The sequence below is a fragment of the Dasypus novemcinctus genome, chromosome 4 (genome assembly GCF_030445035.2).
Source record: "Dasypus novemcinctus isolate mDasNov1 chromosome 4, mDasNov1.1.hap2, whole genome shotgun sequence".
Classification (NCBI taxonomy): domain Eukaryota; kingdom Metazoa; phylum Chordata; class Mammalia; order Cingulata; family Dasypodidae; genus Dasypus; species Dasypus novemcinctus.
The window spans coordinates 144540597-144564737 of NC_080676.1; the positions used below are offsets into that span (position 1 = coordinate 144540597).

General features: G+C 35.7%; 2 protein-coding genes across 6 annotated transcripts in view; one reads left to right on the plus strand and one right to left on the minus strand.

The window, feature by feature from the left end:
- GABPA (GA binding protein transcription factor subunit alpha) overlaps positions 1 to 23478 on the plus strand; it is a 35419-nt gene extending 11941 nt beyond the window's left edge. For all 5 annotated transcript variants that reach the window (XM_004468680.5, XM_004468678.4, XM_004468679.4 and 2 more), the window contains exons 4-10: positions 2969 to 3053; positions 4686 to 4931; positions 9183 to 9377; positions 9600 to 9653; positions 10522 to 10662; positions 10894 to 11086; positions 20076 to 23478. In XM_004468680.5, coding sequence (XP_004468737.1) covers positions 2969 to 3053; positions 4686 to 4931; positions 9183 to 9377; positions 9600 to 9653; positions 10522 to 10662; positions 10894 to 11086; positions 20076 to 20304 — 1143 coding nt within the window. In that variant the 3' untranslated portion in view covers positions 20305 to 23478. The remainder of the gene's footprint in view (positions 1 to 2968; positions 3054 to 4685; positions 4932 to 9182; positions 9378 to 9599; positions 9654 to 10521; positions 10663 to 10893; positions 11087 to 20075) is intronic.
- Positions 13517 to 17989, minus strand: TMEM106A (transmembrane protein 106A). Its single transcript, XM_071214445.1, is given in 7 exon segments — positions 13517 to 13566; positions 13569 to 13754; positions 13757 to 13932; positions 13934 to 14057; positions 14060 to 14171; positions 14173 to 14253; positions 17969 to 17989. Coding segments are annotated over 7 exon segments (750 nt in total).
- Positions 23479 to 24141: the final 663 nt, after the last annotated feature.

The window sequence follows — 24141 nt, forward strand, 5'->3', positions numbered from 1 at the left end:
TCAACTTGTGTATCTAGGAGTTTATTGCGATAGGATTTTACCTGTGGTGTTAATATTATTATAACAATATGCTATATTTGAAGCACATTCATAGTCATGCTTATGAAACTATTTCAAGAAAGGTAGTATTTTTATGTATACAAGGTAAGGTAGTAGCATAAATAGGATTGCTCAAATAAATTCTCCATGACCTTCCTTGAACATAAGAATATGGACTAGAATTTTATATTTATTTTTTAAAACAAGCTTGTACTAATGGATAGTATATCATCTTTTGGATTGTTTGGTTGGTTTTATTCTTTACTTCTCTCCTTCACCTACCTTGTGACATGGGTATTCCATATCTTCTAGAACTTTGCCTTAGTTTTTTTTTTTTCAGTTCAAAATCATGTATTGTTACTATTTTTAAGTAAGACTTTGTAGAATAAGTTGAAATGCTTTAATGAAATTGTGTATTTTAGTTGCTCTTTACCTACACTTTTATCTTTTCCTTTTAGTATAAGTATTAAATGTTGAGGATGGGGTGCATTGTTGCTCTATTAATGCTGAAGGTAAAATAACAGTTCTACTTAAACAAATTGTTCCTACAGAAATGTTCACCTGGGTGGGCAAAGTTGTGTGTACATCTGAGGATGTTCATTGCATGGTTGGGAAAAAAACTGAAAACAACTCAAATGTTCCCAAAATAGGGGATTAGAGAAATGAATTCCATACGTTGGAATTCAAGGCAACTGTTTAAAATTGGTGAACTAGGGCTATATGGGCAGGAAGTGAAACAAAATTGCATTCCTAAATTGTCATAAATCTCCATGTCAGTCCTTTGAAATCAGCATCACAGTCTTAATCATCACAGTCTTAATCACATTCTGTGACTGTAGAAACTGAAATTTAAAGAGACTAAATAATTTGCCCAATGTGTACCTTTTTTAGAAAAGGGTATATTAGAATGTGAATGTAGGCCTGTGTGACTCAGAAACCCTCTTTGAGGCAGATTTTATGAAGGTTTGTAGTGAGTAACTCACCTAATGCCTCTGCACTTATTTTTTTCTCATATATAAAATAAAGGGGAATCTGGACTTGATGATCTCTTAGTTTTCTTTCAGCTCTAACATTTGTTGCTTTTTAAATACCTGACCTAATCAAAATGAAAGTATGGCCTGCAAAGTACCTCACCTATCTTAGGTTCTCAAGTACTGGTTGAGTAAGTGGATATATGCATTAATTCTAGTGTCATAAAATTCAAAGCTAGCCTTGGATCTGATGGCTGTTGCAGCCCTCCCTCTCTGCTTCCGCCTTCCCACTCTCCACCCACCCTCACCGCCACCCTCCACCCACATACAAAAGAATATGAGGATGGCAACCTCCTCTGCTTTCTCCATTTTGGTTTATCCATATAAACATTTGGAGTCAGGATGCTTGCTGTTTGCAGTAATGCTTTTGTATTTTCAGATGCATGCTGATTTGAAAGCTGATGCAAAGGCAGCTGAGTTGCACTTTTGAGGATTATATCACAAGGTCATATTTGAGATTTTGTCCTTGTGCCTGCTGTTAGTGAGCTAGCCTGAGAGCTCACTTTCAGAGTTATACATGCCATAGCTTCTAATGCATCATGCCAGTGTCTTAATACAGTACATGGAGGAAAACTTAATAGCTGGAAAATTTCTTTGTGTGCATGTGTGTGGGTTTTTTTTTTTCTCCCTAGCTGAGCCATTGAAAAGAATTTATTGGGAAATGGAGGAAAAGAACAGAGCTTGTTGAGAAGTGGGAGAGAAGGACTGAAATATACTTGTAGGCTTCTTTAGGCAGAGAGAGCAAGTTCTATTGTGTGGTTACCTTTATTTTTTTTTTTAAAGATATTTTATAAAGATATTTATTTATCCCCTTCCTTGCGGCTTGTTCCTTTCTTTGCTCTCTTCTCTGTGTCCATTTGCTGCACTTTTTTTTTTTCTGTATCTGTTTCTCTCCCCTCGTTGCATCATCTTTCTGCACCAGCTCTCCGCAGGCCAGCTTGCCTTCATGAGGAGGCCTCGGGATGTAAACCCGGGGCCTCCCATATGGTAGATAGGAGTCCAACTGATTGAGCCACAGCCGCTTCCCTGTGTGGTTACCTTTTAAACTTAATTATCCTTCGCTTTGCTAGTGCTAAGGGGAGGGACCCCAGGTGTTATTGGTTATCCCACCAAGGATGAGGACCAATGGTGAGGTAATATCAGGAAAATTTTAGCAAAGTATCAGACAGAGACTGTTAAATTAAATGAAACGGCCATGTTTGACCTATTTGCAGAATTTCACAGTTTATCTTATTTCTCTCGTTAAGTTAGATACATATTTAAGAATTTTTAGTTCTTTTATATATTATGTTTTTAACTGTAGAAAATTTGTTTGTACCATTACCAAAGTATTGATTGAATTGCTGGAAGTAAGAGTGGAAGAAGCTTTGTACCTTCAGCTGTCTAATCCACTGACATACACACATATACATTATTCAAGATAAGTATACTGGAAGCCTGTTTTTAAGGTGGTGACAGAAGATGTCTGGAAGGGAGTATTACTCTGTCATCTATTTGCTATTGTGTGAAATGCATTCACTGTAAGGAGATACAAAGGGGGAAAATCACTGGAACTGAAAGGATATAGAATTATGATTAAAGCTGTTCATAGGTTGGTCAGATAGTAAAATAAGTCCCTTTTCTTAACTTTGTCAAGGGATTAGAGTTCTGATCTTATGCACACTAGTTATAAGAAAGATAGGGCAAGAACATGTTAATAGATTTAATTAGTATACTTTCAGTTTTGGCAAAGAATTAAATGACATGACAATGTGGATATTTAAATGTGTCTTACTGTTTAATTAATATGCTTCAGTAATTAAACCTTGTATGATAAATCCATTCGTAGTAAACTGGAGAGTAGTGCCTTAATCTAATGATTGGGCTAAAATAATCATTTTCATTTTATCCTTATTTAGCTGGATCCTGAAAGGAGTTTGTTTGACCAAGGAGTAAAGACAGATGGAACTGTACAACTTAGTGTACAGGTAATTTCTTACCAAGGTAAGTAACTTTTAGCAATGGTTATTTAAAAGTAATATCTAATAGTAATATTTAATATCTAAAAGTAATATTTAAAAGTCCTAACTGGAAGAACAATGGAAATGGTTTAGTAATGGATGGTTGTGATGGTAGCACAACATTGTGAACATTTTTTTTTTAAGGTTTATTTACTTATTTCTCTCCCCTCCCCCTCCCCACCCCGGTTGTCTGTTCTCTGTGTCTGTTTGCTGCATTGTCTTTGTCCGCTTCTGTTGTTGTCAGTGGCACGGGAGTCTGTTTCTTTTTGTTGCATCATCTTGTTGTGTCACCTCTCCGTGTGTGTGGCACCATTCCTGGGCAGGCTGCACTTCCTTTCGCGCTGGGTGGCTCTCCTTACGGGATGCACTCCTTGCGCATGGGGCTCCCCTACGTGGGGACACCCCTGCGCGATATGGAACTCCTTGTGCGCATCAGCACTGCGCAGGGCCAGCTCCACACGGGTCAAGGAGGCCTGGGGTTTGAACAGCGGACCTCCCATGTGGTAGGCGGATGCCCTAACCACTGGGCCAAGTCTGCCGCCCTGTGAACATATTTAATAGCGCTGAAACATATATCTGAATGTGGTTGAAAGGGGAAGTGTTAGGTTGTTTATATGGTAACAGAATAAAAATTTAAAACAAAAAAAACAAAATAACTATGGAACCGTACTACACAAACAGTGGACCCTAAGTTAAACCATGAACTATAGTTAATAGTTCAGTTTTTAAAATGTGCTGTCATCAGTTGTAATAAATGTTCCATACCAATGCAAGGTATTAATGATAGGGTGGTATAATAGGAATCCTATATTTTACTCATGATTGTCTGTAAACACACAACTTCTTTAATAAAGAAAAAAAATGTAATAGTAATAACGATTTGCTAAGTTTTAGGTGTCTTAGGTGGTGATCTAAGTTATTTAATGTGATATAACTAAATGTTCGTGCTTTTGGTTTAGTCATTGTGTATCTGTCAGGGTGAAGCAGGTGGCATAATACATTCTAGCTAATTTAATCAGAAAAGGATAGATTAGAGAATATGAAATAGCAGAATTAGGGTGAGAGCTGGAAGAACAGGCCCAAGCTGACTTTTCAAGAATGCTTCAGCAACACTGCAGAACTGAACTGCCAAGGAAGCTGCCTCCATGCCATGATTTGGAAAATGCCAAATTTGATAGCCACCAGGATAACTGTCAATTTGGAACCAATTGTAAGAATAGTAAAAGAATTTCTGGATACTTCACCCATATTCTCCAGATGTTAACTTTTATTACGTTTGCTTTATTCTCTTCCATTGCCTCCCTACCACATTTTTTTTTAACTGTTTAAGTTGCAGACATGACTCCATTAGTGTGTACACTTCCTACAAAAGGATTATTGTACAGTCACCAAAATCAGGAAGTTAATGTTGATACAATAGTGTCATCAACTGAAGTCTTACTAAATTCTGCTTATTATTAATAGGAATTTATTAAATTCTATAGACATGTTTAAAATATTTAAAATGCACTTTTTATACCATTTGGAAACATGTAAACCAGACTACAAATTTTTATATTTAGTTATATTTGTGTTTCCTTTTAGATTTACAGTGTTTTTCTTACTTACTGTTCAGGAATTGAGCCGAAGTTAAACATCCTTGAAATTGTTAAACCTGCGGAAACTGTTGAAGTAGTTATTGATCCAGATGCTCACCATGCTGAGGCTGAAGCACATCTAGTAGAGGAAGCTCAAGTGATAACCCTTGATGGCACAAAACACATCACAACCATTTCTGATGAAACCTCAGAACAAGTGACAAGATGGGCTGCTGCACTGGAAGGTTATAGGAAAGAGCAAGAGCGCCTTGGGATACCCTATGGTAATAAAATACATAATTATATGTTAGATAAACAATAAGAATTAAGCTTGACATAGAATACAATAGGGCAAGTTAAAGTCTATTTTAAGTGTAGAATTTTTAGGAAGAATATTGATTTTCTGTAGTATTCTCTTTTTTTCTCCTTGAACTGTAACAAATTTAAGCACATACAATGAACAAGTACTGTCTGAGAGGTAGGGAATACAAAGAAGTATAAAAAAAAATTGCTGCTCTCAGGGTATTCATGGAATAGTTGAAGATGATGAAAAGGTAATTGCCATAAAAGCTAACATGATTTAAAGCTGTCGATCACTCCTGTAAAGAAAACATTGTTGTAATTGCAAAGGGATCATAATGGCCTGGAGCTAAGGTCAGGAAAGAATTTATCATAGATGAAGAAACTGTTGAGCAGAGAAAGTTATGTACAAAAGGTTAGAGTATGCCTGAGTACTGAGAAGTTTTAATGGATAAGGTTATTTTGTAGGAGTGTAGAGCTGTTTTTGATTGATGCAAGTACATTTGAAAAATGAATGTGGCAGTGGTATATGACATAAATTGGAGTACATGGAGACTGAATGAAAAGGAAACAAGCATATTATTACAAGTTTAGGTGTGACATGAGCCTAGACTAGGTAATTTGTTTGGGTTTGTAAAGGAAGAGGTGAATGGAAACTGATAGAACTGAAAAACCAATTGACAGATTTTATGAGGGTAGAGGGGGGAGAAAATATTGGTCTAACTTCTCAAGTTTGAATGATTAAGAGAATAATAATAGGAATTGGTTACCTCTTCATTACATATTTAGTGAACACTACCATATGCCAGGCATTGTGTTGGCTGCTGAGGTTTTGATGCTGCACAAGAATGTTTTCTTATTGAAGTCCATGCCTTCCAAAGCCTAGTGGGGGAAGTGGGGAAGTCTGGTATAGAAAGATTTTTCAAGGGAAAGTGTTGATAGCACTTGATTTTGAAATGATAATGAATATTCAGCTGGAAGGAGCCAGGAAGTAGTTTCAGGTGCTCAGGATTTGGGCTGAAGATTAAAATATTATATGGGACTTATTCACATTGAATTTTTACTTGAAGCCATAAAAGTATATGGAGTTCCTGGTAGAGAGAGAGAAAATGGTAAAGAACACATTTTTAAAGACTGGTTCCTGGGTCTTGAAAATATTTAGGGCTGGAGAAAATAAAGGGAGATAGAAGGAAACTTAAGAATTTTATATAGTATCACTGAAATTGAGGGAGAATTTAAAGTGTTTAGGATTATGAACTTTGGCTGAGGAAGACCAAGTATGTCCATTGAGTAATACCTATTAAATTTGCTGCTCAGAGGGGCATTGGCAAATTTGAACAAAAAGAACTGAAGAGTTAGACAAAGCTGAATTATAAGAAATAAACAGATATTTTAGAAATACAAAAAAAATTGAATATAACCTTTTTGGGGGGAAGGGGAAGTGAGGTAGAGTGTTGGGAAATAAGTGATAATGAAGGGTCTGGATTTGGTGGTGATCTGAGTGTATTTGTGGATAAAATGGTAAGGAACTAGTTAAGGAGAAGGAGAGACTAAAGAAGCTAAGAGAGGGATTGTTAATTGGAACATAGCAAGATAAAAGAGCCCAGCTGGAAGAATAAGGTATAGCCATTCCTCAGAGATAGGGGAGAAAATTAAGATTAGATGATTGAGGGAAGTGGATGTGGCTCAACTGATAGAGTGTCTGCCTATCATATAGGAGGTTCAGGGTTTGGTACCCAGGGCCTCCTGGCCCATGTGGTGAGCTGGCCCACGCACAGTGCTGTCACGCCCAAGGAGCGCTGTGCCATGCAGGGGTGCCCCCTGTGTAGGGATGCCCCATGCTCAAGGAGTTCGCCCCGCAAGGAGAGCCACCCCACACAAAAAGGGCACAGCCTGCCCAGGAATGGTGCCCCACACGCAGAGAGCTGACACTAGCAAGATGATGCAACAAAAAGAGGCACAGATTCCTGGTGCCGCCTGACAAGAATGCAAGCAGACACAACACACAGCAAATGGACACAGAGCAGACAACGGGCAGTGGGGGGTGGGAAGGGGAGAGAAATAAATAAAAAATAAATCTTTGGAGAAAAAAAGATTAGATGGTTAAAAGTATTCAGTTATTTATTTTTGGCACATGGAAGCTAGTGAATAGTATACTTGACCTTAGTGTTAATAAATTGGAAGTTCTCTTTTGAGAGGGGAAATGTTGAGGAAGAAGGAAGACAGCATTTATATCTGCACTAAAGGTAATATTTTGCTAATTGCTTAATTATGCACAAAATTGAAATGTGGTTAAATGGTCATAGCTACTAATCTCTTTGAAATACTGATCTACCTTAGAAACTCCTCTAAAGTTCACTTTACACACATTAATTTACACCTAGACAGCAGCCAAAAGCTACCTTTTTATATGTATAAAAAAGTCCATTTAGTTTTAGATTTTTCCAGGACTTCCCTGATTTTTTTTTTAAAGTATTTTCACATTAAACAATTGAAGATGAAACTCAAATGAATGTGTTTATTGTAGTCAGAAATCTGGCCAAAGAGCTGAGTTATTGGGAGATGTTAAAACTATGATGAAAAATCAAATCAAAATCAAAATATTTATTCTTGTCCATTATTAAATAAAAATATTGATAAGATGGCTATACTGAGATTATTCTTATTTTTTCTTAAAAATGTTGGAATAGCTTTTTTAAAAGATACATACATGGTTTTGGCCCCCAGAATTGTCAGATACTCTTTGTTATGTGTTTTGCCTTTTTAAAAATACTATATATGTGCACACAAAATAAATATTACAGGTAGGGTTGGTTTGTATCTAACTGTAGTTCCATGCCCTCTCCTACCCCATGGGTAATCTCTATCATTTATTGTGTGGCTTTTCAGTCTGGTTTAATGAAAGAAAAGAAGTCATCATAAAAGCAGTAGTTTTTTAACACAACTATCCAATTCTTAGTCCTGCTCTTCAGGAGCAACCACTTTCGGCAAAACTGCTTTTAGCTGCTGCTTTCAGCTTGGTTAGTCGCACTTTCAGCAATTACATCTTGTATATATTCAGGTTTTCTTGTGCTTACAATGGTTAGATACCCCCTTTTACTTTTCTTAGCTTTTTCCTGCACAGACGCTTATACCATGGAGGTCTTGTGGCTTTCATTGCTTTTTTTTCCACTTGTGTATATGTTCAGGTTTTGGGAGATACCTTGTCATTGGGTCTTATTGTCAACATTCATTTGTTTTGCGCTCTAGTTGCTTTTTCTGTTTTTCTTTGTTATTCAAAGAAATTAAAAAACTTTGCTACCATATCCCAGAATCCTCCATTATTTATATTATGAACCAACTCTTTAATAATCTCAACGTTATTTTTCCCACTTGTTTTCTTATTGAATATCATGCATGTAATTGGTACTATTTGAATGGATCATCTTCTCCTTTCAGTAATACCAGCATCAAAATTAATTTAACTAGTATTTATTAAACTTCTGTGTATACAATGTTCTGTTTGGTGCCAGGGCTACAGTGGTGAAGTATTAATATTTATACATGTTGGCCATTTGTGAATTCAGTTAGTAAAAAATGATAGAGAAAATGCAGTTCACTATTTATACATTCAGCAAATGTATGAAAAAGGCACTGTAATAGGCAATGCAGATAGAATTGTTTACAAGACACAAGACCTTAAAATCTTGTGGGGAGACAGCCAAGTAAACGACAGTTAGCATGCTGCATCTTATGCCACCATAAAGATAAATGCAGAAGCAATCAGTTTTTTATGAGAAGCAAAAGGGAGGAAAGTACATTCTTCACATTTTGAAGAATAAGCCTAACTTCTTAGACTCCCCTTATAAATTTCCTTTTAATAGATAAAGTCATACACTGCTATTAAGTAATTTTAAAAATTTAAGAATTTATTCCATTCTCTTCAGGGTGATCACATATTTTTTTCTTGCATTTGGCCCATTGAGAGCAATTTTGCATTTTGTTTTTCTTGGTAAAATTCCAGGTTGACTGCTCTAGAACCAAATGAGTCCATCAGAAATTTAGATTAATAAATTTAAACGGAGCCAGGAAGATAATAATAGCATTAAAATCTGCTTATTTCGTGTAATCTCACTTACTTGGAAAAACAGGACTCCTGTCTGGGTTTTATCTATGTGTGTGTTTATTAACAAGAGAACTAAAGTCATATAATATTTACAGTGGAACTAGGCTAAAAGTAATATTTTTCTTTCTAGATCCTATACAGTGGTCCACAGACCAAGTCCTGCATTGGGTGGTTTGGGTAATGAAGGAATTCAGCATGACTGATATAGACCTTACCTCACTCAACATTTCGGGAAGAGAATTATGTAGTCTCAACCAAGAAGATTTTTTTCAGCGGGTCCCCCGGGGAGAAATTCTCTGGAGTCATCTGGAACTTCTTCGAAAATGTATAAAATCAGTTATTATCTATTTACATTGTAACTTAAGCTTAATTTTGTTTGTTTTCCTATCAATTGTTCATTGAAAAAAGGTTTTGCTTTTTTGTTTGTTTTGGTTTTAAGTGTGGCATTCTCTTTAAAGAGGTCATGTTTATTAAATTGAATTTTACTGGACTGGAGTTTGCATTTCTGATTTTAAATGAAAACAGAATGTTTTCTTATGTTCTTTAGATGTATTGGCAAGCCAAGAACAACAGATGAATGAGATAGTTACCATTGATCAACGTGAGTATTCATACCACAATATATGATCCAATTAGCAAAAAGAAATGTTTTATTTGGTACTGGAAGCTAGTAAAAGAAATGTTTTAAGTTTTGTTTTTTGTGTGTGTGTTTTTTTTTTCTAAATGAACTATTTTAGATATACAAAGAAATATATAGCCAATATGTATATACACCATAGGAAACAAAACTTATTTTCAAGTTTACCTCTTAGGGATGCCGTTTTCCTCTCTTCAGAGAAATGACTACTATTTTGAATTTGATTTTTTATTAGTCTATGCATATTTTATATTTTATGAAATGCATAACCATAATCACTTTAAAGCATCATCATCACTTTTTTGTCTTTATTTTTTTAATGTTACATTAAAAAAAAATGAGGTCCCCATATATCCCCCATCCCCCTATCATAAAACACTTTAAAGCATCATCATACATGAGTTTAAACATTTTAAGTAAAACAGTAGCATACTGTAGATGTCCTTTTATAACTTGCTTTTTTTGTTTAACATTTATGAGACTTTGTTGATTCTTACAGCTCTAGTTCATTCATTTACACTGCTGTTGAGTATTTAAAAATTGCTGTGAACATTATTGTATAAGTATTTGTAAGAATGTGGATAATATTCTCTTATATTATCATAAGGTTTCTACCTTTCAACTAATAGATATTGTCAAAGCATTCCTCAGAATGGTAATATGAGTTTGTACTCTCATCTGTAGTGGACTTTTAAGTTCCTGTTTGTCCACATTCTTGCCAACATTTGATAAACATTAGTTTGAGCTGATTGTATTTAGTCCCTTTCAGTGATTTTTTTCACTGCTTATATTGGAGGGGAAAAATTCATTTTTCCTTTGTTTTTCCTTTCAGCTGTGCAAATTATTCCAGCATCAGTGCAGTCTGCTACACCAACTACCATTAAAGTTTTAAATAGTAGTGCAAAGGCAGCGAAAGTACAAAGAGCTCCAAGGATTTCAGGAGAAGATAGAAGTTCACCTGGGAACAGAACAGGTATTTCCCATCCCTATCAGGATTTAAAAATTTTTCAAATTAGGTGTATTATATTATATTTTTACTGTGAATATGGATTATATCTCTGACAATACTGAGACAGCATTTGTTTAAAAAAATATATGTATTACTAGCATGTCAGGGATATATATTAGAGAACCTTAGTGTTTATTGCCTTTTTGCACTGTGTAAATCTATAGCACTGTGTCCCATGCTTGTCCCTCCTTTTAGGAAACAATGGCCAAATCCAACTGTGGCAATTTTTGCTAGAACTCCTAACTGACAAGGATGCTCGAGACTGCATTTCTTGGGTTGGTGATGAAGGCGAGTTTAAGCTAAATCAGCCTGAACTGGTTGCACAGAAATGGGGACAACGTAAAAATAAACCTACAATGAACTATGAGAAACTCAGTCGTGCATTAAGGTAAACAATTTATTTCCTTTTTATTTTTAAATATAAGCTTTTGTAGTCTAGATTTAGACATTATATAAGCAAATGTTAAAATAGTTGACTTGTTCATAAGATATTGTGTCCTTTGTAACTATTTTTATCTTCCTTTTCCACGTAAAAAACTAAAAATTTATACTTAAAATGAAAAAGTAATAACTTTGAGGTACATATAGTTTTTTTTAAAGTTTATTCTGATTGTTTTTAAGCCAATTTTAAAAGCATGTACCTAGTTGCTTAAAACCAAAAGGTTTAATCTTTGATGTTTTTGTTATTTGTTTAACAGATAAAATGCTGTCATTTGCATATGACTTGAATGAGTGTAAATTATAGCAAATATGAAGGTTTCACCTTCTGTGTTTACAGATGGATGCAAGCATTGACCCATTTCCCTCTTTAATCCCCCTCCAAAATCTGCCTAAATCTAAATAACCACTTTTATATTGATAGAATTGAAATAGAGTTAAGAGTATTCTTAGTATTATTTCCTAAGTAGCATGAAATCTTTTGCTATAATGATTAGAAATTATGCTTTTCCATTATACAGTAATGAAAATTCAGCGTGTGCATTAAGTATCTGAGAAAGGGAATACATAGGAATATCATCTGAATTTTTGGGAGAGAGAATAAAGTTAATAGTAATTTACCTCTATATTTCTAAGTAACATGCTTTTACTGCTACTTCATGTTTCACTTTTGGGCTGTGTATGGATTTCATTCTGTGGGAGATTATGGTTTAGCTGTCTTTCATTACTACTACTACCCACATTCAAACCCACACCCCTTTTCAGCCTCCCTATTCTCCCGATATAATTATGTGGAAATTTTTTTATATCATTATTCATTGTTCTGGGATGATGGCCGTATATATACTGTCACATAGTTTATCGTGATTACTTTTCCTAAATGACCATCTGTTTCCTTTTTTTTTTAACGTTAAGTATGGTTTTTTGAATACAACGTATATTCTTTATATTTTGTGACCTTTGCACAACAAAAGCTCCAGTCTGGCCTCCCTGGACTTCTGTTGCTCTTGCTGGCATCACCTAACCCCCGTTATGCAGGCATGAGAGCTTGGAGACAGCATGGATTCCTTCTTTCTGCTCATTCCCCCTTGGTACTTGAAATACCAAGTCCTCTCACCTTCCCCCTTCCATCCACCCTACTTCCAGTTCTGCTTTCACCATCATCTATGTTCATCTCTTCCCTGTCTGAATGTTATAAGCCATAAGCACCCTTTAGCAAGCAAATACCATTCTTGCCCAGCAAAAAAAAAAAAAAAAAAACAGAGAAAAGCTCCACTTAGAGCCTGATGGGAACCTGGGGTTTATCTGATGCTAGCCCCATCTGAGTGACAGGAAATAGGAGAGGATGTAGACCCATCCAAGGTGCCGATATGTTCTATACTGTGAAAGCTGGGAGGAGAGCATAGGCCTCTGGAAGCATGGGGTGGGCCCTCCTACAAAGCTAAGGTAGGACAGACACTGATGGATAATGACTGTTTTCTCTCTGCAGGCTTTCAGAGGGAAAGCAAGACTAGGCCCTCAGGGGGTAAAGACACCATTATTTGACTTGCCATTGTCCACCCACATGGGGTCAGGGTTATGGACTCACCAGCAGCCAAAAACCCTGCTTTTGGCTTGGTTTTAAAGTGTAAGACCTCAGGAGAAGGAGGGACAAGAGAGGGCCTAGCTGCCTACCCTCTTCTCCAACTCTCCTCTCCCATTCCCTACTACTTTGGCTCTTGCCATGAGAGACTAAGATGATTTTGTGAAGAGGAGGAACTTTAGTTGGAGAACAGTGCTGTCTTCCTTGGAATCTGGGACGGCCATTAACCAGGAAGTACAGAGGGCCAAAGACCCTTGGCAAAGTTACTAGGAGAGAAAGAGACCATTACCATCACTTTGTCACATGATCAAAGCAGGGAGAGACAGAAAAGCATCTGTGGACCCCTGAAAAGCCCTGGAGACGGCACTGGATGTCCCCAACTCAGTTTCCCATAACTGGGTAGAAAACTTCAAAAGCATACATGTTTGAAAGATGAGACAACTGCTTTTTCCACATTCAGGCAGGATGAGAGCCTGCTGCAGAGGAGCTAGTTAACCAAAGTGCTCAGCAGATAGGAAAGGTGTCACTCCATGGACTATGAGAGTCCAGAGGAAAACTTCAGATCAGCCTTTCCTCAAGACAGACCAAGCACAGAATCTGATTCTGGGATCTGGCCTCTGGAAGAGCCAGGCTTCTGGTTCTTTGAAAAATAAGAGGATGTGAGTGGGTATGTCTGTGTGGCACAGAGTAGGGGTGGGGGGTGGTTGGCAAGCATATGATAAGATAGGGATTTTCCTTTGGCACAGTCACTGCAGTCCATCCTGGATACAGTTGAGTTATACAGAGCACGCTAGCAGGTCATGGCAGGTGAGGGGCTGGCAAGTGGGGCATCGATGTGTTTGCCAGCGGTCCATGTACTCTTAGCACTGGAAAACTAGCTGCTTCAAGTGGCTCAGGTATGAACAGGGCTGGGTGCTCTGGATGTGCAAAAGTACATGATGGCCTGGGGTTTTCAGCCAGGTACAGATTTTGTATGTGTTTCCATCCCATATCCTGCTGGCCTTAGCATAAAACATGTGTTCATTGGCCAAAGGCCAATGTGTAGGAGGAGGCTTTTGGAAATGTGTCCTACCATAAGGGATAGATGCAGAACTTCGATGGTCATCTGGGTTACTATGATGAGGTAGTAGTTATTATTGGAGGTGTTGAAGATATTTGTTACATTTAGGTGGATCTCAATCGGGTCAAAGACTGGGGAAGAGTTGAGGCCTGCACCTGCACAGCAATGGTCTGGGGAAACAGAAAAAAGACAGTGAGGTGATGAGGAAGGAGGCTAACAGGCAAATAAGCACTTCCAGGAACACAGAGAGCTTTGTGTGCCTGGGCTTCAGCCTCTGAGGGCTGTTAGCTGCTTCTCTAGCTCTTGGGGGATTTCTCCACTGCTCCTGCAGATAGGGCAAGTTACAAAGCCGACACCAGCAGCCCCTTCACAAGGCACACAGGAACAAAAATGGCTTGCTGTTCTCAATGCTGGCATAGCTGGCAGCCCTGCTGCCAATGGCTTGGTTAGGGGACAGGATTGATTTGCTCTCTTCCTCAACAGGGAGAACATCGCAGCCATGGTTCAGGTGTTTTTTTCTCTGTTACCCAGCACTGTCAGATCAGAAATCTCAATGCATTTCAGCTCCTTCCCTTATTGTAGGAGTGATCAGTCTGCCACTGGGTGACAGCAGCAACAAAAACGGTGCAAGTGGAATTGAAAGTTTGACCTTTTTGTTTTCCTTCGAGTTCATTAGTAACTAAAATGCTTCAGTTTTCAGTGTGTGAACATGAGACTATGTAAGTGATAACTTTCTCAAACACTGCCAATTATCTTAAGATCCTTTGCATATAATCAGAATTAAAACTGTCATTTTCATAGTTATATGATTATATACATATAGATTCTCCCAAATTACAGATAAATGACTAAATTAAGATGCTTTTCTCCCCAGGTTGATCTATAAATTTCAATGAGATATCACCATGAATATCTCAATGAGTTCTGGGGTTTTTTTTTTTTGGAACTTGATAAAATAATTATAAAATTCATGGGATTGTAAAGTATCGTTATAACCAGGACACCTGAAGAAGATTAACAAAAGCGGGAAAACATGCTCTACAGGACATTGAGACTTACTATAAAGCTATAACAGCTTAAGGTAGGGTGGTATTTGTTCAAGGATAAACAATTACGCCTTAGAATAGAGATCCCCAAAAGAACCAAGAGTGTATGAGCACTTGATTTAAAAATATGGCAGTGAGGAGATGGCTTATGAGAAAAAGAGCTACTTTTCAATGGTGGTGCTGGAACAATTGACTCCCTATATAGGAGAAAAGGGAAACTTAACCATTTCCTCATACCACACCATTTAGAGCTCATAGTTCTAAATGCAGAAAGTGAAATAAGTAAAATAGCAAAGCATCTAGATGGAGGGATTCTTAACCAGGAGTCTGTGAGCTTGAATTGAAATGCAAAAAAGCCATTATTCTTGTGGAGATGTGTGGGTGCGGGTGTGATACATTTATTACACAATACATAGTGTAGTATTGACTTAGAGATCAGTGGTTTTCACCTGACTGGCAAAAGGGGTCCATGGAAAAAAAAGGTTAAGAACCCCTGACCTAGAGATATCTCCATGACTGAGGGGTTGGAAAAGACATTAAACAGAACTAGAAGTGTTAAACATAACAAAGAATACAATAAATTAGATAGCAAATAAATTAAGAACTGTTCATCAAATGCCACCATTAGGAGAGCAAAAGGCAAACCACACATACCTAACAGGATTGTCATCTGGAATATCTAAAGAATTCTTACAAATGAATAAGAAAAATGGAAAACTACAAGAAACTTGAATGGGCACTTAAGATAAGAGGTTATCCAGATTGCAATACCAAGTATTGGCAAGTATATGGAGCAGTGAGAATGTTTATATACTTCTGATAGAAATGTGACTTAAAACCTGTAACCTAGCAGTTCCTCTTATAAGTGTATACCAAATAGAAATGTACACATACGTCTACACATGTCTATTCATATGCTCATAGCAGCATTATTTATAACAGCCAATAATAAGAAACCACCCAGATATCTATCAATAGTAGGATAATTAAATTGTGATATTTCATGCAAGAGAATGCTGAGTAGCCATAAAAATCAACTGTTACAAGCAGCAATTTGGATGAATCTCACAATGTTCAGTGAGTGAACCCAGACCCAAGCATATGAACTGTGTGAATACATTTATATAGCGATGTTCAAAAAATAGGAAGACTAAATTACAGCATTTAAGGATGCATAGTTGGGTGATGAAATCCAAAAGAAAGTAAGGAAATTACTATGATAAATCAGAATTGTGGTTACCTTGTAGAACGTAGAAGGGATTGATGGTTGGGAGGTGGCATAGGGATATCTAGGTTGCTGGCAGTGTTCTTTTTCTTGACCTGATAAAGTGTAAGTATTCACTTTGTAATAATCACTTGAGCTGTCCACTTTTTTTGTTTTCAAAGATTGATTTTATTTATTTCTCCCCCACTCCACCTCCCACCTCCCATTGTTTGCATTCATTGTGTCTGTCTGTTGTGTGTTGGTCTTCTCTTTTTGGAAGGTACAGGAACCAAACCTGGTACCTCTCCTGTGGGAGGGAGATGCTTAATCACCTTAGCCACCCCCGCTCCCTGCTTTGCTGTGTCTCTCATTGTGTTTCCTTGCTGTGTCTCTCGGTTGCATCAGCTCGCCACGCCAGCCCCTTGCACCAGTCCATTATTGCATCAGCTTGCTATCTGTCACATCCTCTCCAGAAGGTACCAGGAACCAAACCCAGATCTCCCATGTGGTAGGCGGGGAGCTCAGTCACCCAAGCCACATCTGCTTTTATTAGAGAAGTTGTGAGCTTATAAAATAATCATGCATAACATGCAGAATTCCCATATATCACCCCTCCACCAATACCTTGCAATGTTATTGAAAGAACATAATAAAGAATCATCAAATATTACTACTGGGAAGCGCATATAGCTCAGTGATTGAGCACCTGCTTCCCATGTACAAGGTCCTGGGTTCAATCCCCAGGACCTCCTTAAAAAAAAATTTACTACTAACCATGGTCCTTCACTTTACATTGGGTCTATTTTTTCCATGTACCACCCCCCCCCCCATTTTAACACCATGTACTGGTATTACACATTTGTTATAGTTCATGAGAGATCACTCTCATATTTGTACTGTTAATCACATCTCTCATCGACCACATGGTTCACTGTTATATACCTTGTACAGTCCATCTAAAGTATACATTCAGTGGCTCTCAGTTTCACACAGAGTTGTGCAGCTATCACCTCAATAAATTTTTTAACATTTTCCTTAGTCCAAAAGAATAATTCCCATACCCCCGTTATTGACCCTTAACATTGATAGTAGTACCTTCTTTGACATTGATAGAAAAATATTACACTATTGCTGTTAACTATAGTCCATAGGTTACATTAATTGTATTTTGCCCATGCTTCTCCATGTCCTTGCCTCCTGCCTACATTTGTTTAGTTCATAGAACATTCTTTATTAGTACTATTAACCACAATCCTCATCCACCACCAAGTTCACTATGTTGAACAGTCCCTGGATTATTCTCTAGCTTTCTTTCAATTAACAATTATGTCCCTAGACTACCCCTTTCAATCACAATCCCATTTATAAACCAGCCTTTTTAGTTATACTCACTATAATGTATTACTGTCAACTTTATCCATTTCCAAACATTTATTATCAAGCTAACTATAAAGTTTGTCAATTAAGCATCAGTACTTCATCTCAGCTCTCCTCCTTTCTCCTAGTAACCTGTCCTGTAGATTTAAACTCCTATGTGTTTACTTTTCATTTTTAGTTCATGGTAGTGAGACCATACAATATTTGTCCTTTTGTGTCTGGCTTATTTCAGTGAGCATAATGTCCTCAAGGTTCATCCATGTTACCATATGTGTTCCAATTTCATTTCTTCTTACAGCAACGTGGTATCCCATTGTATGTATATACCTCATCTTGTTTATGCATTTACTGATTTACAGATACTTGGATTGTTCTATCTTTTGGCAGTTGTGAATAATGTTGCTGTGAACATTGGTTGCAAATGTCTGTTCATGTCCCTGTTTTCCGTTCTTCTGAATATATTACTAGGAGGGATTGCTAGATCATACAGCAGCTCTATATTTAGCTTCCTGAGTAACTGCCAAACTGTCTTCCACAGGGGCTGCGTGATTCTACACTCCCACCAACAGTTTCTTCACATCCATTCCAGCACTTGTAGTTTTGTTTTTTTTAATAATGGCTATTCTCTGAGGTGTGCGATGATATCTCATTGTAGTTTTGATTTGCATTTCCCTAATAGCTAGTGATATTGAACATTTTTTTCATGTGCTTTTTGGCTGTTTGTATTTCCTCTTTAGAAAAATGTCTATTTAAGTCTTTTGCCCATTTTTAAATTGGGTTGCGTGCCCTTTTATCATTGAGTTGTATGATCTCTTTATATAGCATGGAAATCAACACCTTATCTGATATGTGGCTTCCAAATATTTTCTCCCATCTTGTAGGCTGCCTTTTCACCGTCTTGACAAAGTCCTTGAGCACAAAAGTGTTTAAGTTTGAGGAGGTCCCATTTACCAGTTTTTCCTTTGTTGCTTGTGCTTTGGGTGTTAAGTTTCAGAAACCACCATCTACCTTTTGTGTCCTTTCCTGCTGGTGTATGTATTGCACAATTACAATGTTTTTTAAATTAACAAATATCAAAATTAAAAAGAGGGAAAAAAAGAAATGTGCATGAAAATACCGGTGTTGTGTACCCTTTATTTTAAGAGGGCATAAATGCAATGCTATTATACAGGTTCTGTGATGCATCTACTAGGTTGAAAGAAATAAGTTAAATTATAATTTGTGTGTATTTTTTCTTTCCTGTCACCTCCTACCAAGAAATATAAGATTATTCCAGCTCCATTTCCTCCCAGAAATATAAAACCATTTTCCTTCATTTTCCCTTTTTCCCAAGTATTTATTTGTTAGTCTTTTTCTTAAGAATTTTTCTTAAGAAATTGAAATGCTCACAGCATTTTACACTGGAGAATAAGCATTTGGTGGTTTGTGGGCTGAGATCCAAATTCTACATTAATGTAATTGACCTAAGAGGAAACACAAGACTGCCCAATGTATGATATCTCATACTGGGAAAGCAAACATAATTATTAACACTTTTGCTGTCGTGGAATGAAGAAAAGATGACATAATTTCCTGCATACAGGTCAGTCTTCTTACAAATGGACTCTTGATTAAGCTGAGTGACTTTTAGGATAAAATTCTGCCCACTGGTAGATTCTACCGCTGGTACTTCTGCAAAGAGTTGTTTCTTTTTAACAGCTCTTTGTCCATTGGGTGCAGATGGACCAGTACAGTTTTAAAATAAAGACTTTACAATCTGCCATCACAGAAAAGACCTTGATAACTATATATTAACCAAGGATTTTTATTTTAAAAAGTATTTTTTCAAAATAAATATAAATCGAACTGTTGTCTATTGCCATCTCCATAGAAACCAGTTGTAAACCAGACTTGTGTAGTGATTTCCCAGATAAGTGTGTATAGGTAAACAAAAAATTTTTCATTATAATGCCCTGTTCTTGGGTCTTTTTTTTTTTAATATACTCTCTTTTTTCTAGCCTATTAGATTTTGTAACACACTATTCGAGAATTCTTCTGAAAGGAAAGCCTTTATAAATTAAAAATATAAAATGAAGGCATGCCTACATGAAACAGGATTTATACTAAACTGAAAAAGTGGACACTCCAGTAATCCATAGAATATATTAAAAATTTCTTGTTTGAATTCTTAATTTTAACAAAGCTTACGTTTAGAGAAGGCTATGTGCTAGTCATGTGCTGAGCACTTTACAAAGATTACCCTATTTAACCCTTCACAATTCTGAAGGTAAGTACTGTGGTTAGAAAGCTATTAAGTTGTGATACGAGATTTTGAATCTTGGCAGTTTGACTCTAAAGTCCTTCTTGTTGGAAATTGTGCTCTACTACTGTGCCCAAGGTGTTTTGTTTTGTTTATTTTATTTATCTGTAAATTGGTATTTCATCATAGCTGTTGAAAATATGCTTTGAAAGTTTAGTTTGTAGTGTTTTAGAGTACTATGCATTGAATTTTAGTAAATAATGTTTTGACATTTTCTTGGGTAGTAACATTAAATATTTCTGTTTAACTTTAGTGTTAATTACTAATTCACAGATGCAGTATACTCTTAGACTTCTGCTTATGGAATAGTCTGTGAAATAGTGTAATTCTTAATTTTTTAATATAGTACTAATTTTTTTTTCTTTTCAAAGGTATTATTATGATGGGGACATGATTTGTAAAGTTCAAGGCAAAAGATTTGTATACAAGTTTGTCTGTGACTTGAAGACTCTTATTGGATATAGTGCGGCAGAGTTGAACCGTTTGGTCACAGAATGTGAACAGAAGAAACTTGCAAAGATGCAGCTTCATGGAATTGCCCAGCCAGTGACAGCAGTTGCCCTGGCTACTGCTTCTCTGCAAACAGAGAAGGATAATTGAATTCCAGGACCTTCTGGGAGTCCAACGTCTTTCTTTATATTTAGAGCAAGTATTGCTCTTACCTTTATTACTGAATTTGAATCTTCTTTTATTTCTAGACTGTACAATCTGATGCATGATTTTTTTATAAATATTTCATACTCTTGTGAATTTGGATCTTTTTACTTTGAGCATATATTTTAGAATATGTGTACGTTAAGGGATCACCACAATGTCTTCCATGTGAAGGCAGGTTTATTGTGGGGTAGTTCGTTAACAGTCAGGAAAGCTAAACTGGTCAGTATTAATGTCTAGCCCTACCAAAAATAGTAGTATCTGAAGATGAGAAATAAATGAAGTATCTCCAGGAAACAGTCTGGCTTAACTGTTTTTGAAAATATAACTGTTTCCCCTCTCTGCTGCTTTAGATGTTGCTTTACATAGAACCAGAAAATGGAATTTTTCACAGCTAAAGCATGTGTGCCTGTTTCATCTAATCAAGCAGAGCTAAAATATTCATATCAAATAAAATTATAATAATAATTTACTAAACTAAGAGTATCAAGTTATTAAAGTAATTTATATATTTGCAAAGGACAGTAAGAAGTCAACTGGCAGAAGAGCAGTGCTGAAGGAAGAGATCCAGGTTTAAATCTGGCTTAACTCAAGCCAATTTTAAGAATTTGCTGTATAGATTATACATAATATGAGGCCAAGACTTTAAACTATTTTGAGAGAGGAATTTAATTCTAATAAAGCAGCTATTACAAAAATTCTGAAATGATCTCTGTGTTTCCTGTCAGAGATTTTAAAAACTTAAAAGGTATACCTCAGCCAGAAAATAAAAATTTGGTTTGGTTTGGCTTTTTTTTTTTTAAATCCTGTAGTGCTGATTTATTATGCAGGGCAGCTTACGTATTCATTGTGTTTCTAATGAAATTAAGACTTTAAATCAGTCAGCAGAACTTTACCTTTCAAAACATTAGTAAATTACTTGCAAGTAGTTTTAAAAGGAAAATTTGACTTCCAATATAGGGAAACTTCTCTCTCAAAATTTCCCACTTAATTTTTTCCTTTTGAATATTACATATATATATGTGTATACAAATACTATATACATATATAAATGACCATTATATATATGCATTTATATACATGTATACCTATATATATGAGGGCATAAGGTATTTAAAAGGAAAACTATTAAGTAAAAGTTATTAAAAATTACATAATTTTTTATATATGACTCTTTATTATAAGCTAACACTAAGAATGCCTTTCTTTTCCCTTTTTCCCTTTCTCTCTTTCTTTCTCCCTTTCTCTCTGTTGTGTGTTTTAAGGTATTATGCACAGATCATGATGTGAGAGACTGGCAGATAGCTTTTAATCCTCTTAAAGTAGAAGGTTGCTTTTCATATACCTTTCCTCTCATCGTTTCCTTTAAATATATACGCCAAAGCAACTTTGTAAGAACTCTGTTAATGCTTTTGCACAACCAGGAGGAAAGGCAAAAATAACACGGGCACCATGGCATAATTGTTAGCAGTTGCTGCTACCAATATTAAAAAACAGTTTGCAATGAACCATAGGAGGCAGGGATCTTAGGAATAAGGAGGAAAGGAGGGATCACTTTTATGGAAACCTTAAATCATAATAATAAGGACTCTGTTATAGAACTTATTAATAAGTAATTTCAGTCCGTTTATATTATTGTATTGAGTCCTTTAAGACTCTACAGTGGATAACTAAAAGAATAAAATTTCGACCTTTTTTATTTTTTATAGACATAGAATAGACAAACATCTTGAATTATTAGTACAATTTGAGTGCTTTGATTACAAAAAATACCTACTAGGATAGCAATATGAATGATATACCAAATACATAACTAAAAAGAAGGCTTTGCATCACACTGTTTTGGTCTAGGGAGTTAAGTCATTTATTGTTTTTAAAAATAATTTTAAAAAGTATGCTGTTTTGATATATTATTAATAGGTTAAGAATCTTGACTTAGATTTTAAAATTCACTTGGGGAGACACTGATAAAGTTGTAATCCCAAGAAAACAGACATTCTTTATGTCTCAGTTATACATATATATAAACGTTTTAAGGCAGGGAACACCCACATTTCTTTCAGTTTCTTACAGTCAAACCATTGTTTCACTTATTTCCTGTAAGCATTCCCCACAGACTTTTTTTTTAACCAGCATTGCATTCCCCCCTCCTCGTTTGCAGTTTTTATTTTATTCTTCCTTGTAGTTTGAACAGAAACAGTTCTTATACATGATCAGATGGTATTTCTTTTTTCTTTACCTCTCCTTTACCATCATTTTATGCCCTAAAACATGGGTGAAGTAGTGAGAATAATCTCTCCAATTGATTTAAGAAATCTCTCATTACTTTGTAGTCGCAGCTTGTAGATACTTTTTTCTTTATCCTTATGGGGGTTACAATTACATAAGCCAGGTAGTCTTTGAAGGATAACTCATATTGTGAATGAAAATACAATTCATGCTACCCATTCTTCTGTTTTTATGAACAAATTTTTCATAGCAGGAGAATTTACAATATTTTCAAAGAAAAAGATAAAGCTCTTGGTCATCTTTTTTTACCTTACATGTATAGGAATAATGAAATGTTCACTTCTGTTTTAAAATTTGTTTTCCATATGAGGTTTTCATTGAGCCAGCTTTCCTAGCCTGAAGTCTGAGAATTGGGGTTGGCATCATAAACATAAAACCAAGCAAATTAAGCAGAATATTATGCCTCCAAATATTTTTGGTGAGGTCTACTGTTTTTCATAGTAATCATTTTATGCTACTGCCTTTTAAAAAGAACAAGTGTATCTTTGAAATAGCACAAAAATATTTAAAATATATAATTTTCAAAACCTGTGACTAAATGTCTTCAGATCTAGAGGATGTAAAAAGATTAATAACTCAATGACATTTCACTTGCTGCCAGGAAAAAAATATTCTCAATCTTTTGTAAAAGGGAGGAGGATTTTTGCATACATTTTTACTCTTTAAATAAAGATGCTTATACTGTCATAATAACAATTATGTATTTCTTTGTGGTTTTTACATTTTTTTTGTAATTTTACATAAAAGTTATTTTCTATTTTTACTCAGATAAATATTTGTGCATAAAATGTCAAAATAGTAAAACAAGAAAAATAAAACTATTATACAATATGTTCCTGTGATGTTTGAGATTTTTTCCCTGTGTACAAATAGTTTCAGATTCCTGGAAATAGTTGATTGGAAGAAAATCTGATAGTCCACATGTGATGTTTTGTACCTGTGATTCCTGTATACTCTTTAATTAAAAATGATTAATTTGGGAAAATAGATTCCATTGAACTAAAAGTTAGATGGTGAAGTTTAGTCTTTTAAGAAACAAATTAAATCCCATCCACAAAGTTAAATCATATTAAAGTAGCAACAGGTGATGTTTGGTAAGATTGAGAACTTGTCAAAAGACAAGCTGCTGATTGTTAAACCATAAGTTTTTAATAAAGCTTCCCCCACCCCATTAAAATAAATCAACTGTTCATCTTGCCTTGAGTATCAGCACGAAGCTTCAACCAGGTCCAGAGAAAAGAAGAATCAAATGAGACTGGAGAAAAGGTGACTTGTGCCTTTGTTTATAGTCAAGTAATGATCACACTTGGACTCTTGCACTTAAGAAGTGATAGTTTGAATGAAATAAATTAATAATACAGTCTAATTTAGGTTGAAATGGTGAAAATTATCACTTAGGAAATTGGTGAGTTACATTCTCCCAAGACTTCTTTTGGTATGACTTTAATAAAAAGTTTAATTTGCAAGCCAAGCATATGTTTAAAATGCTTATAC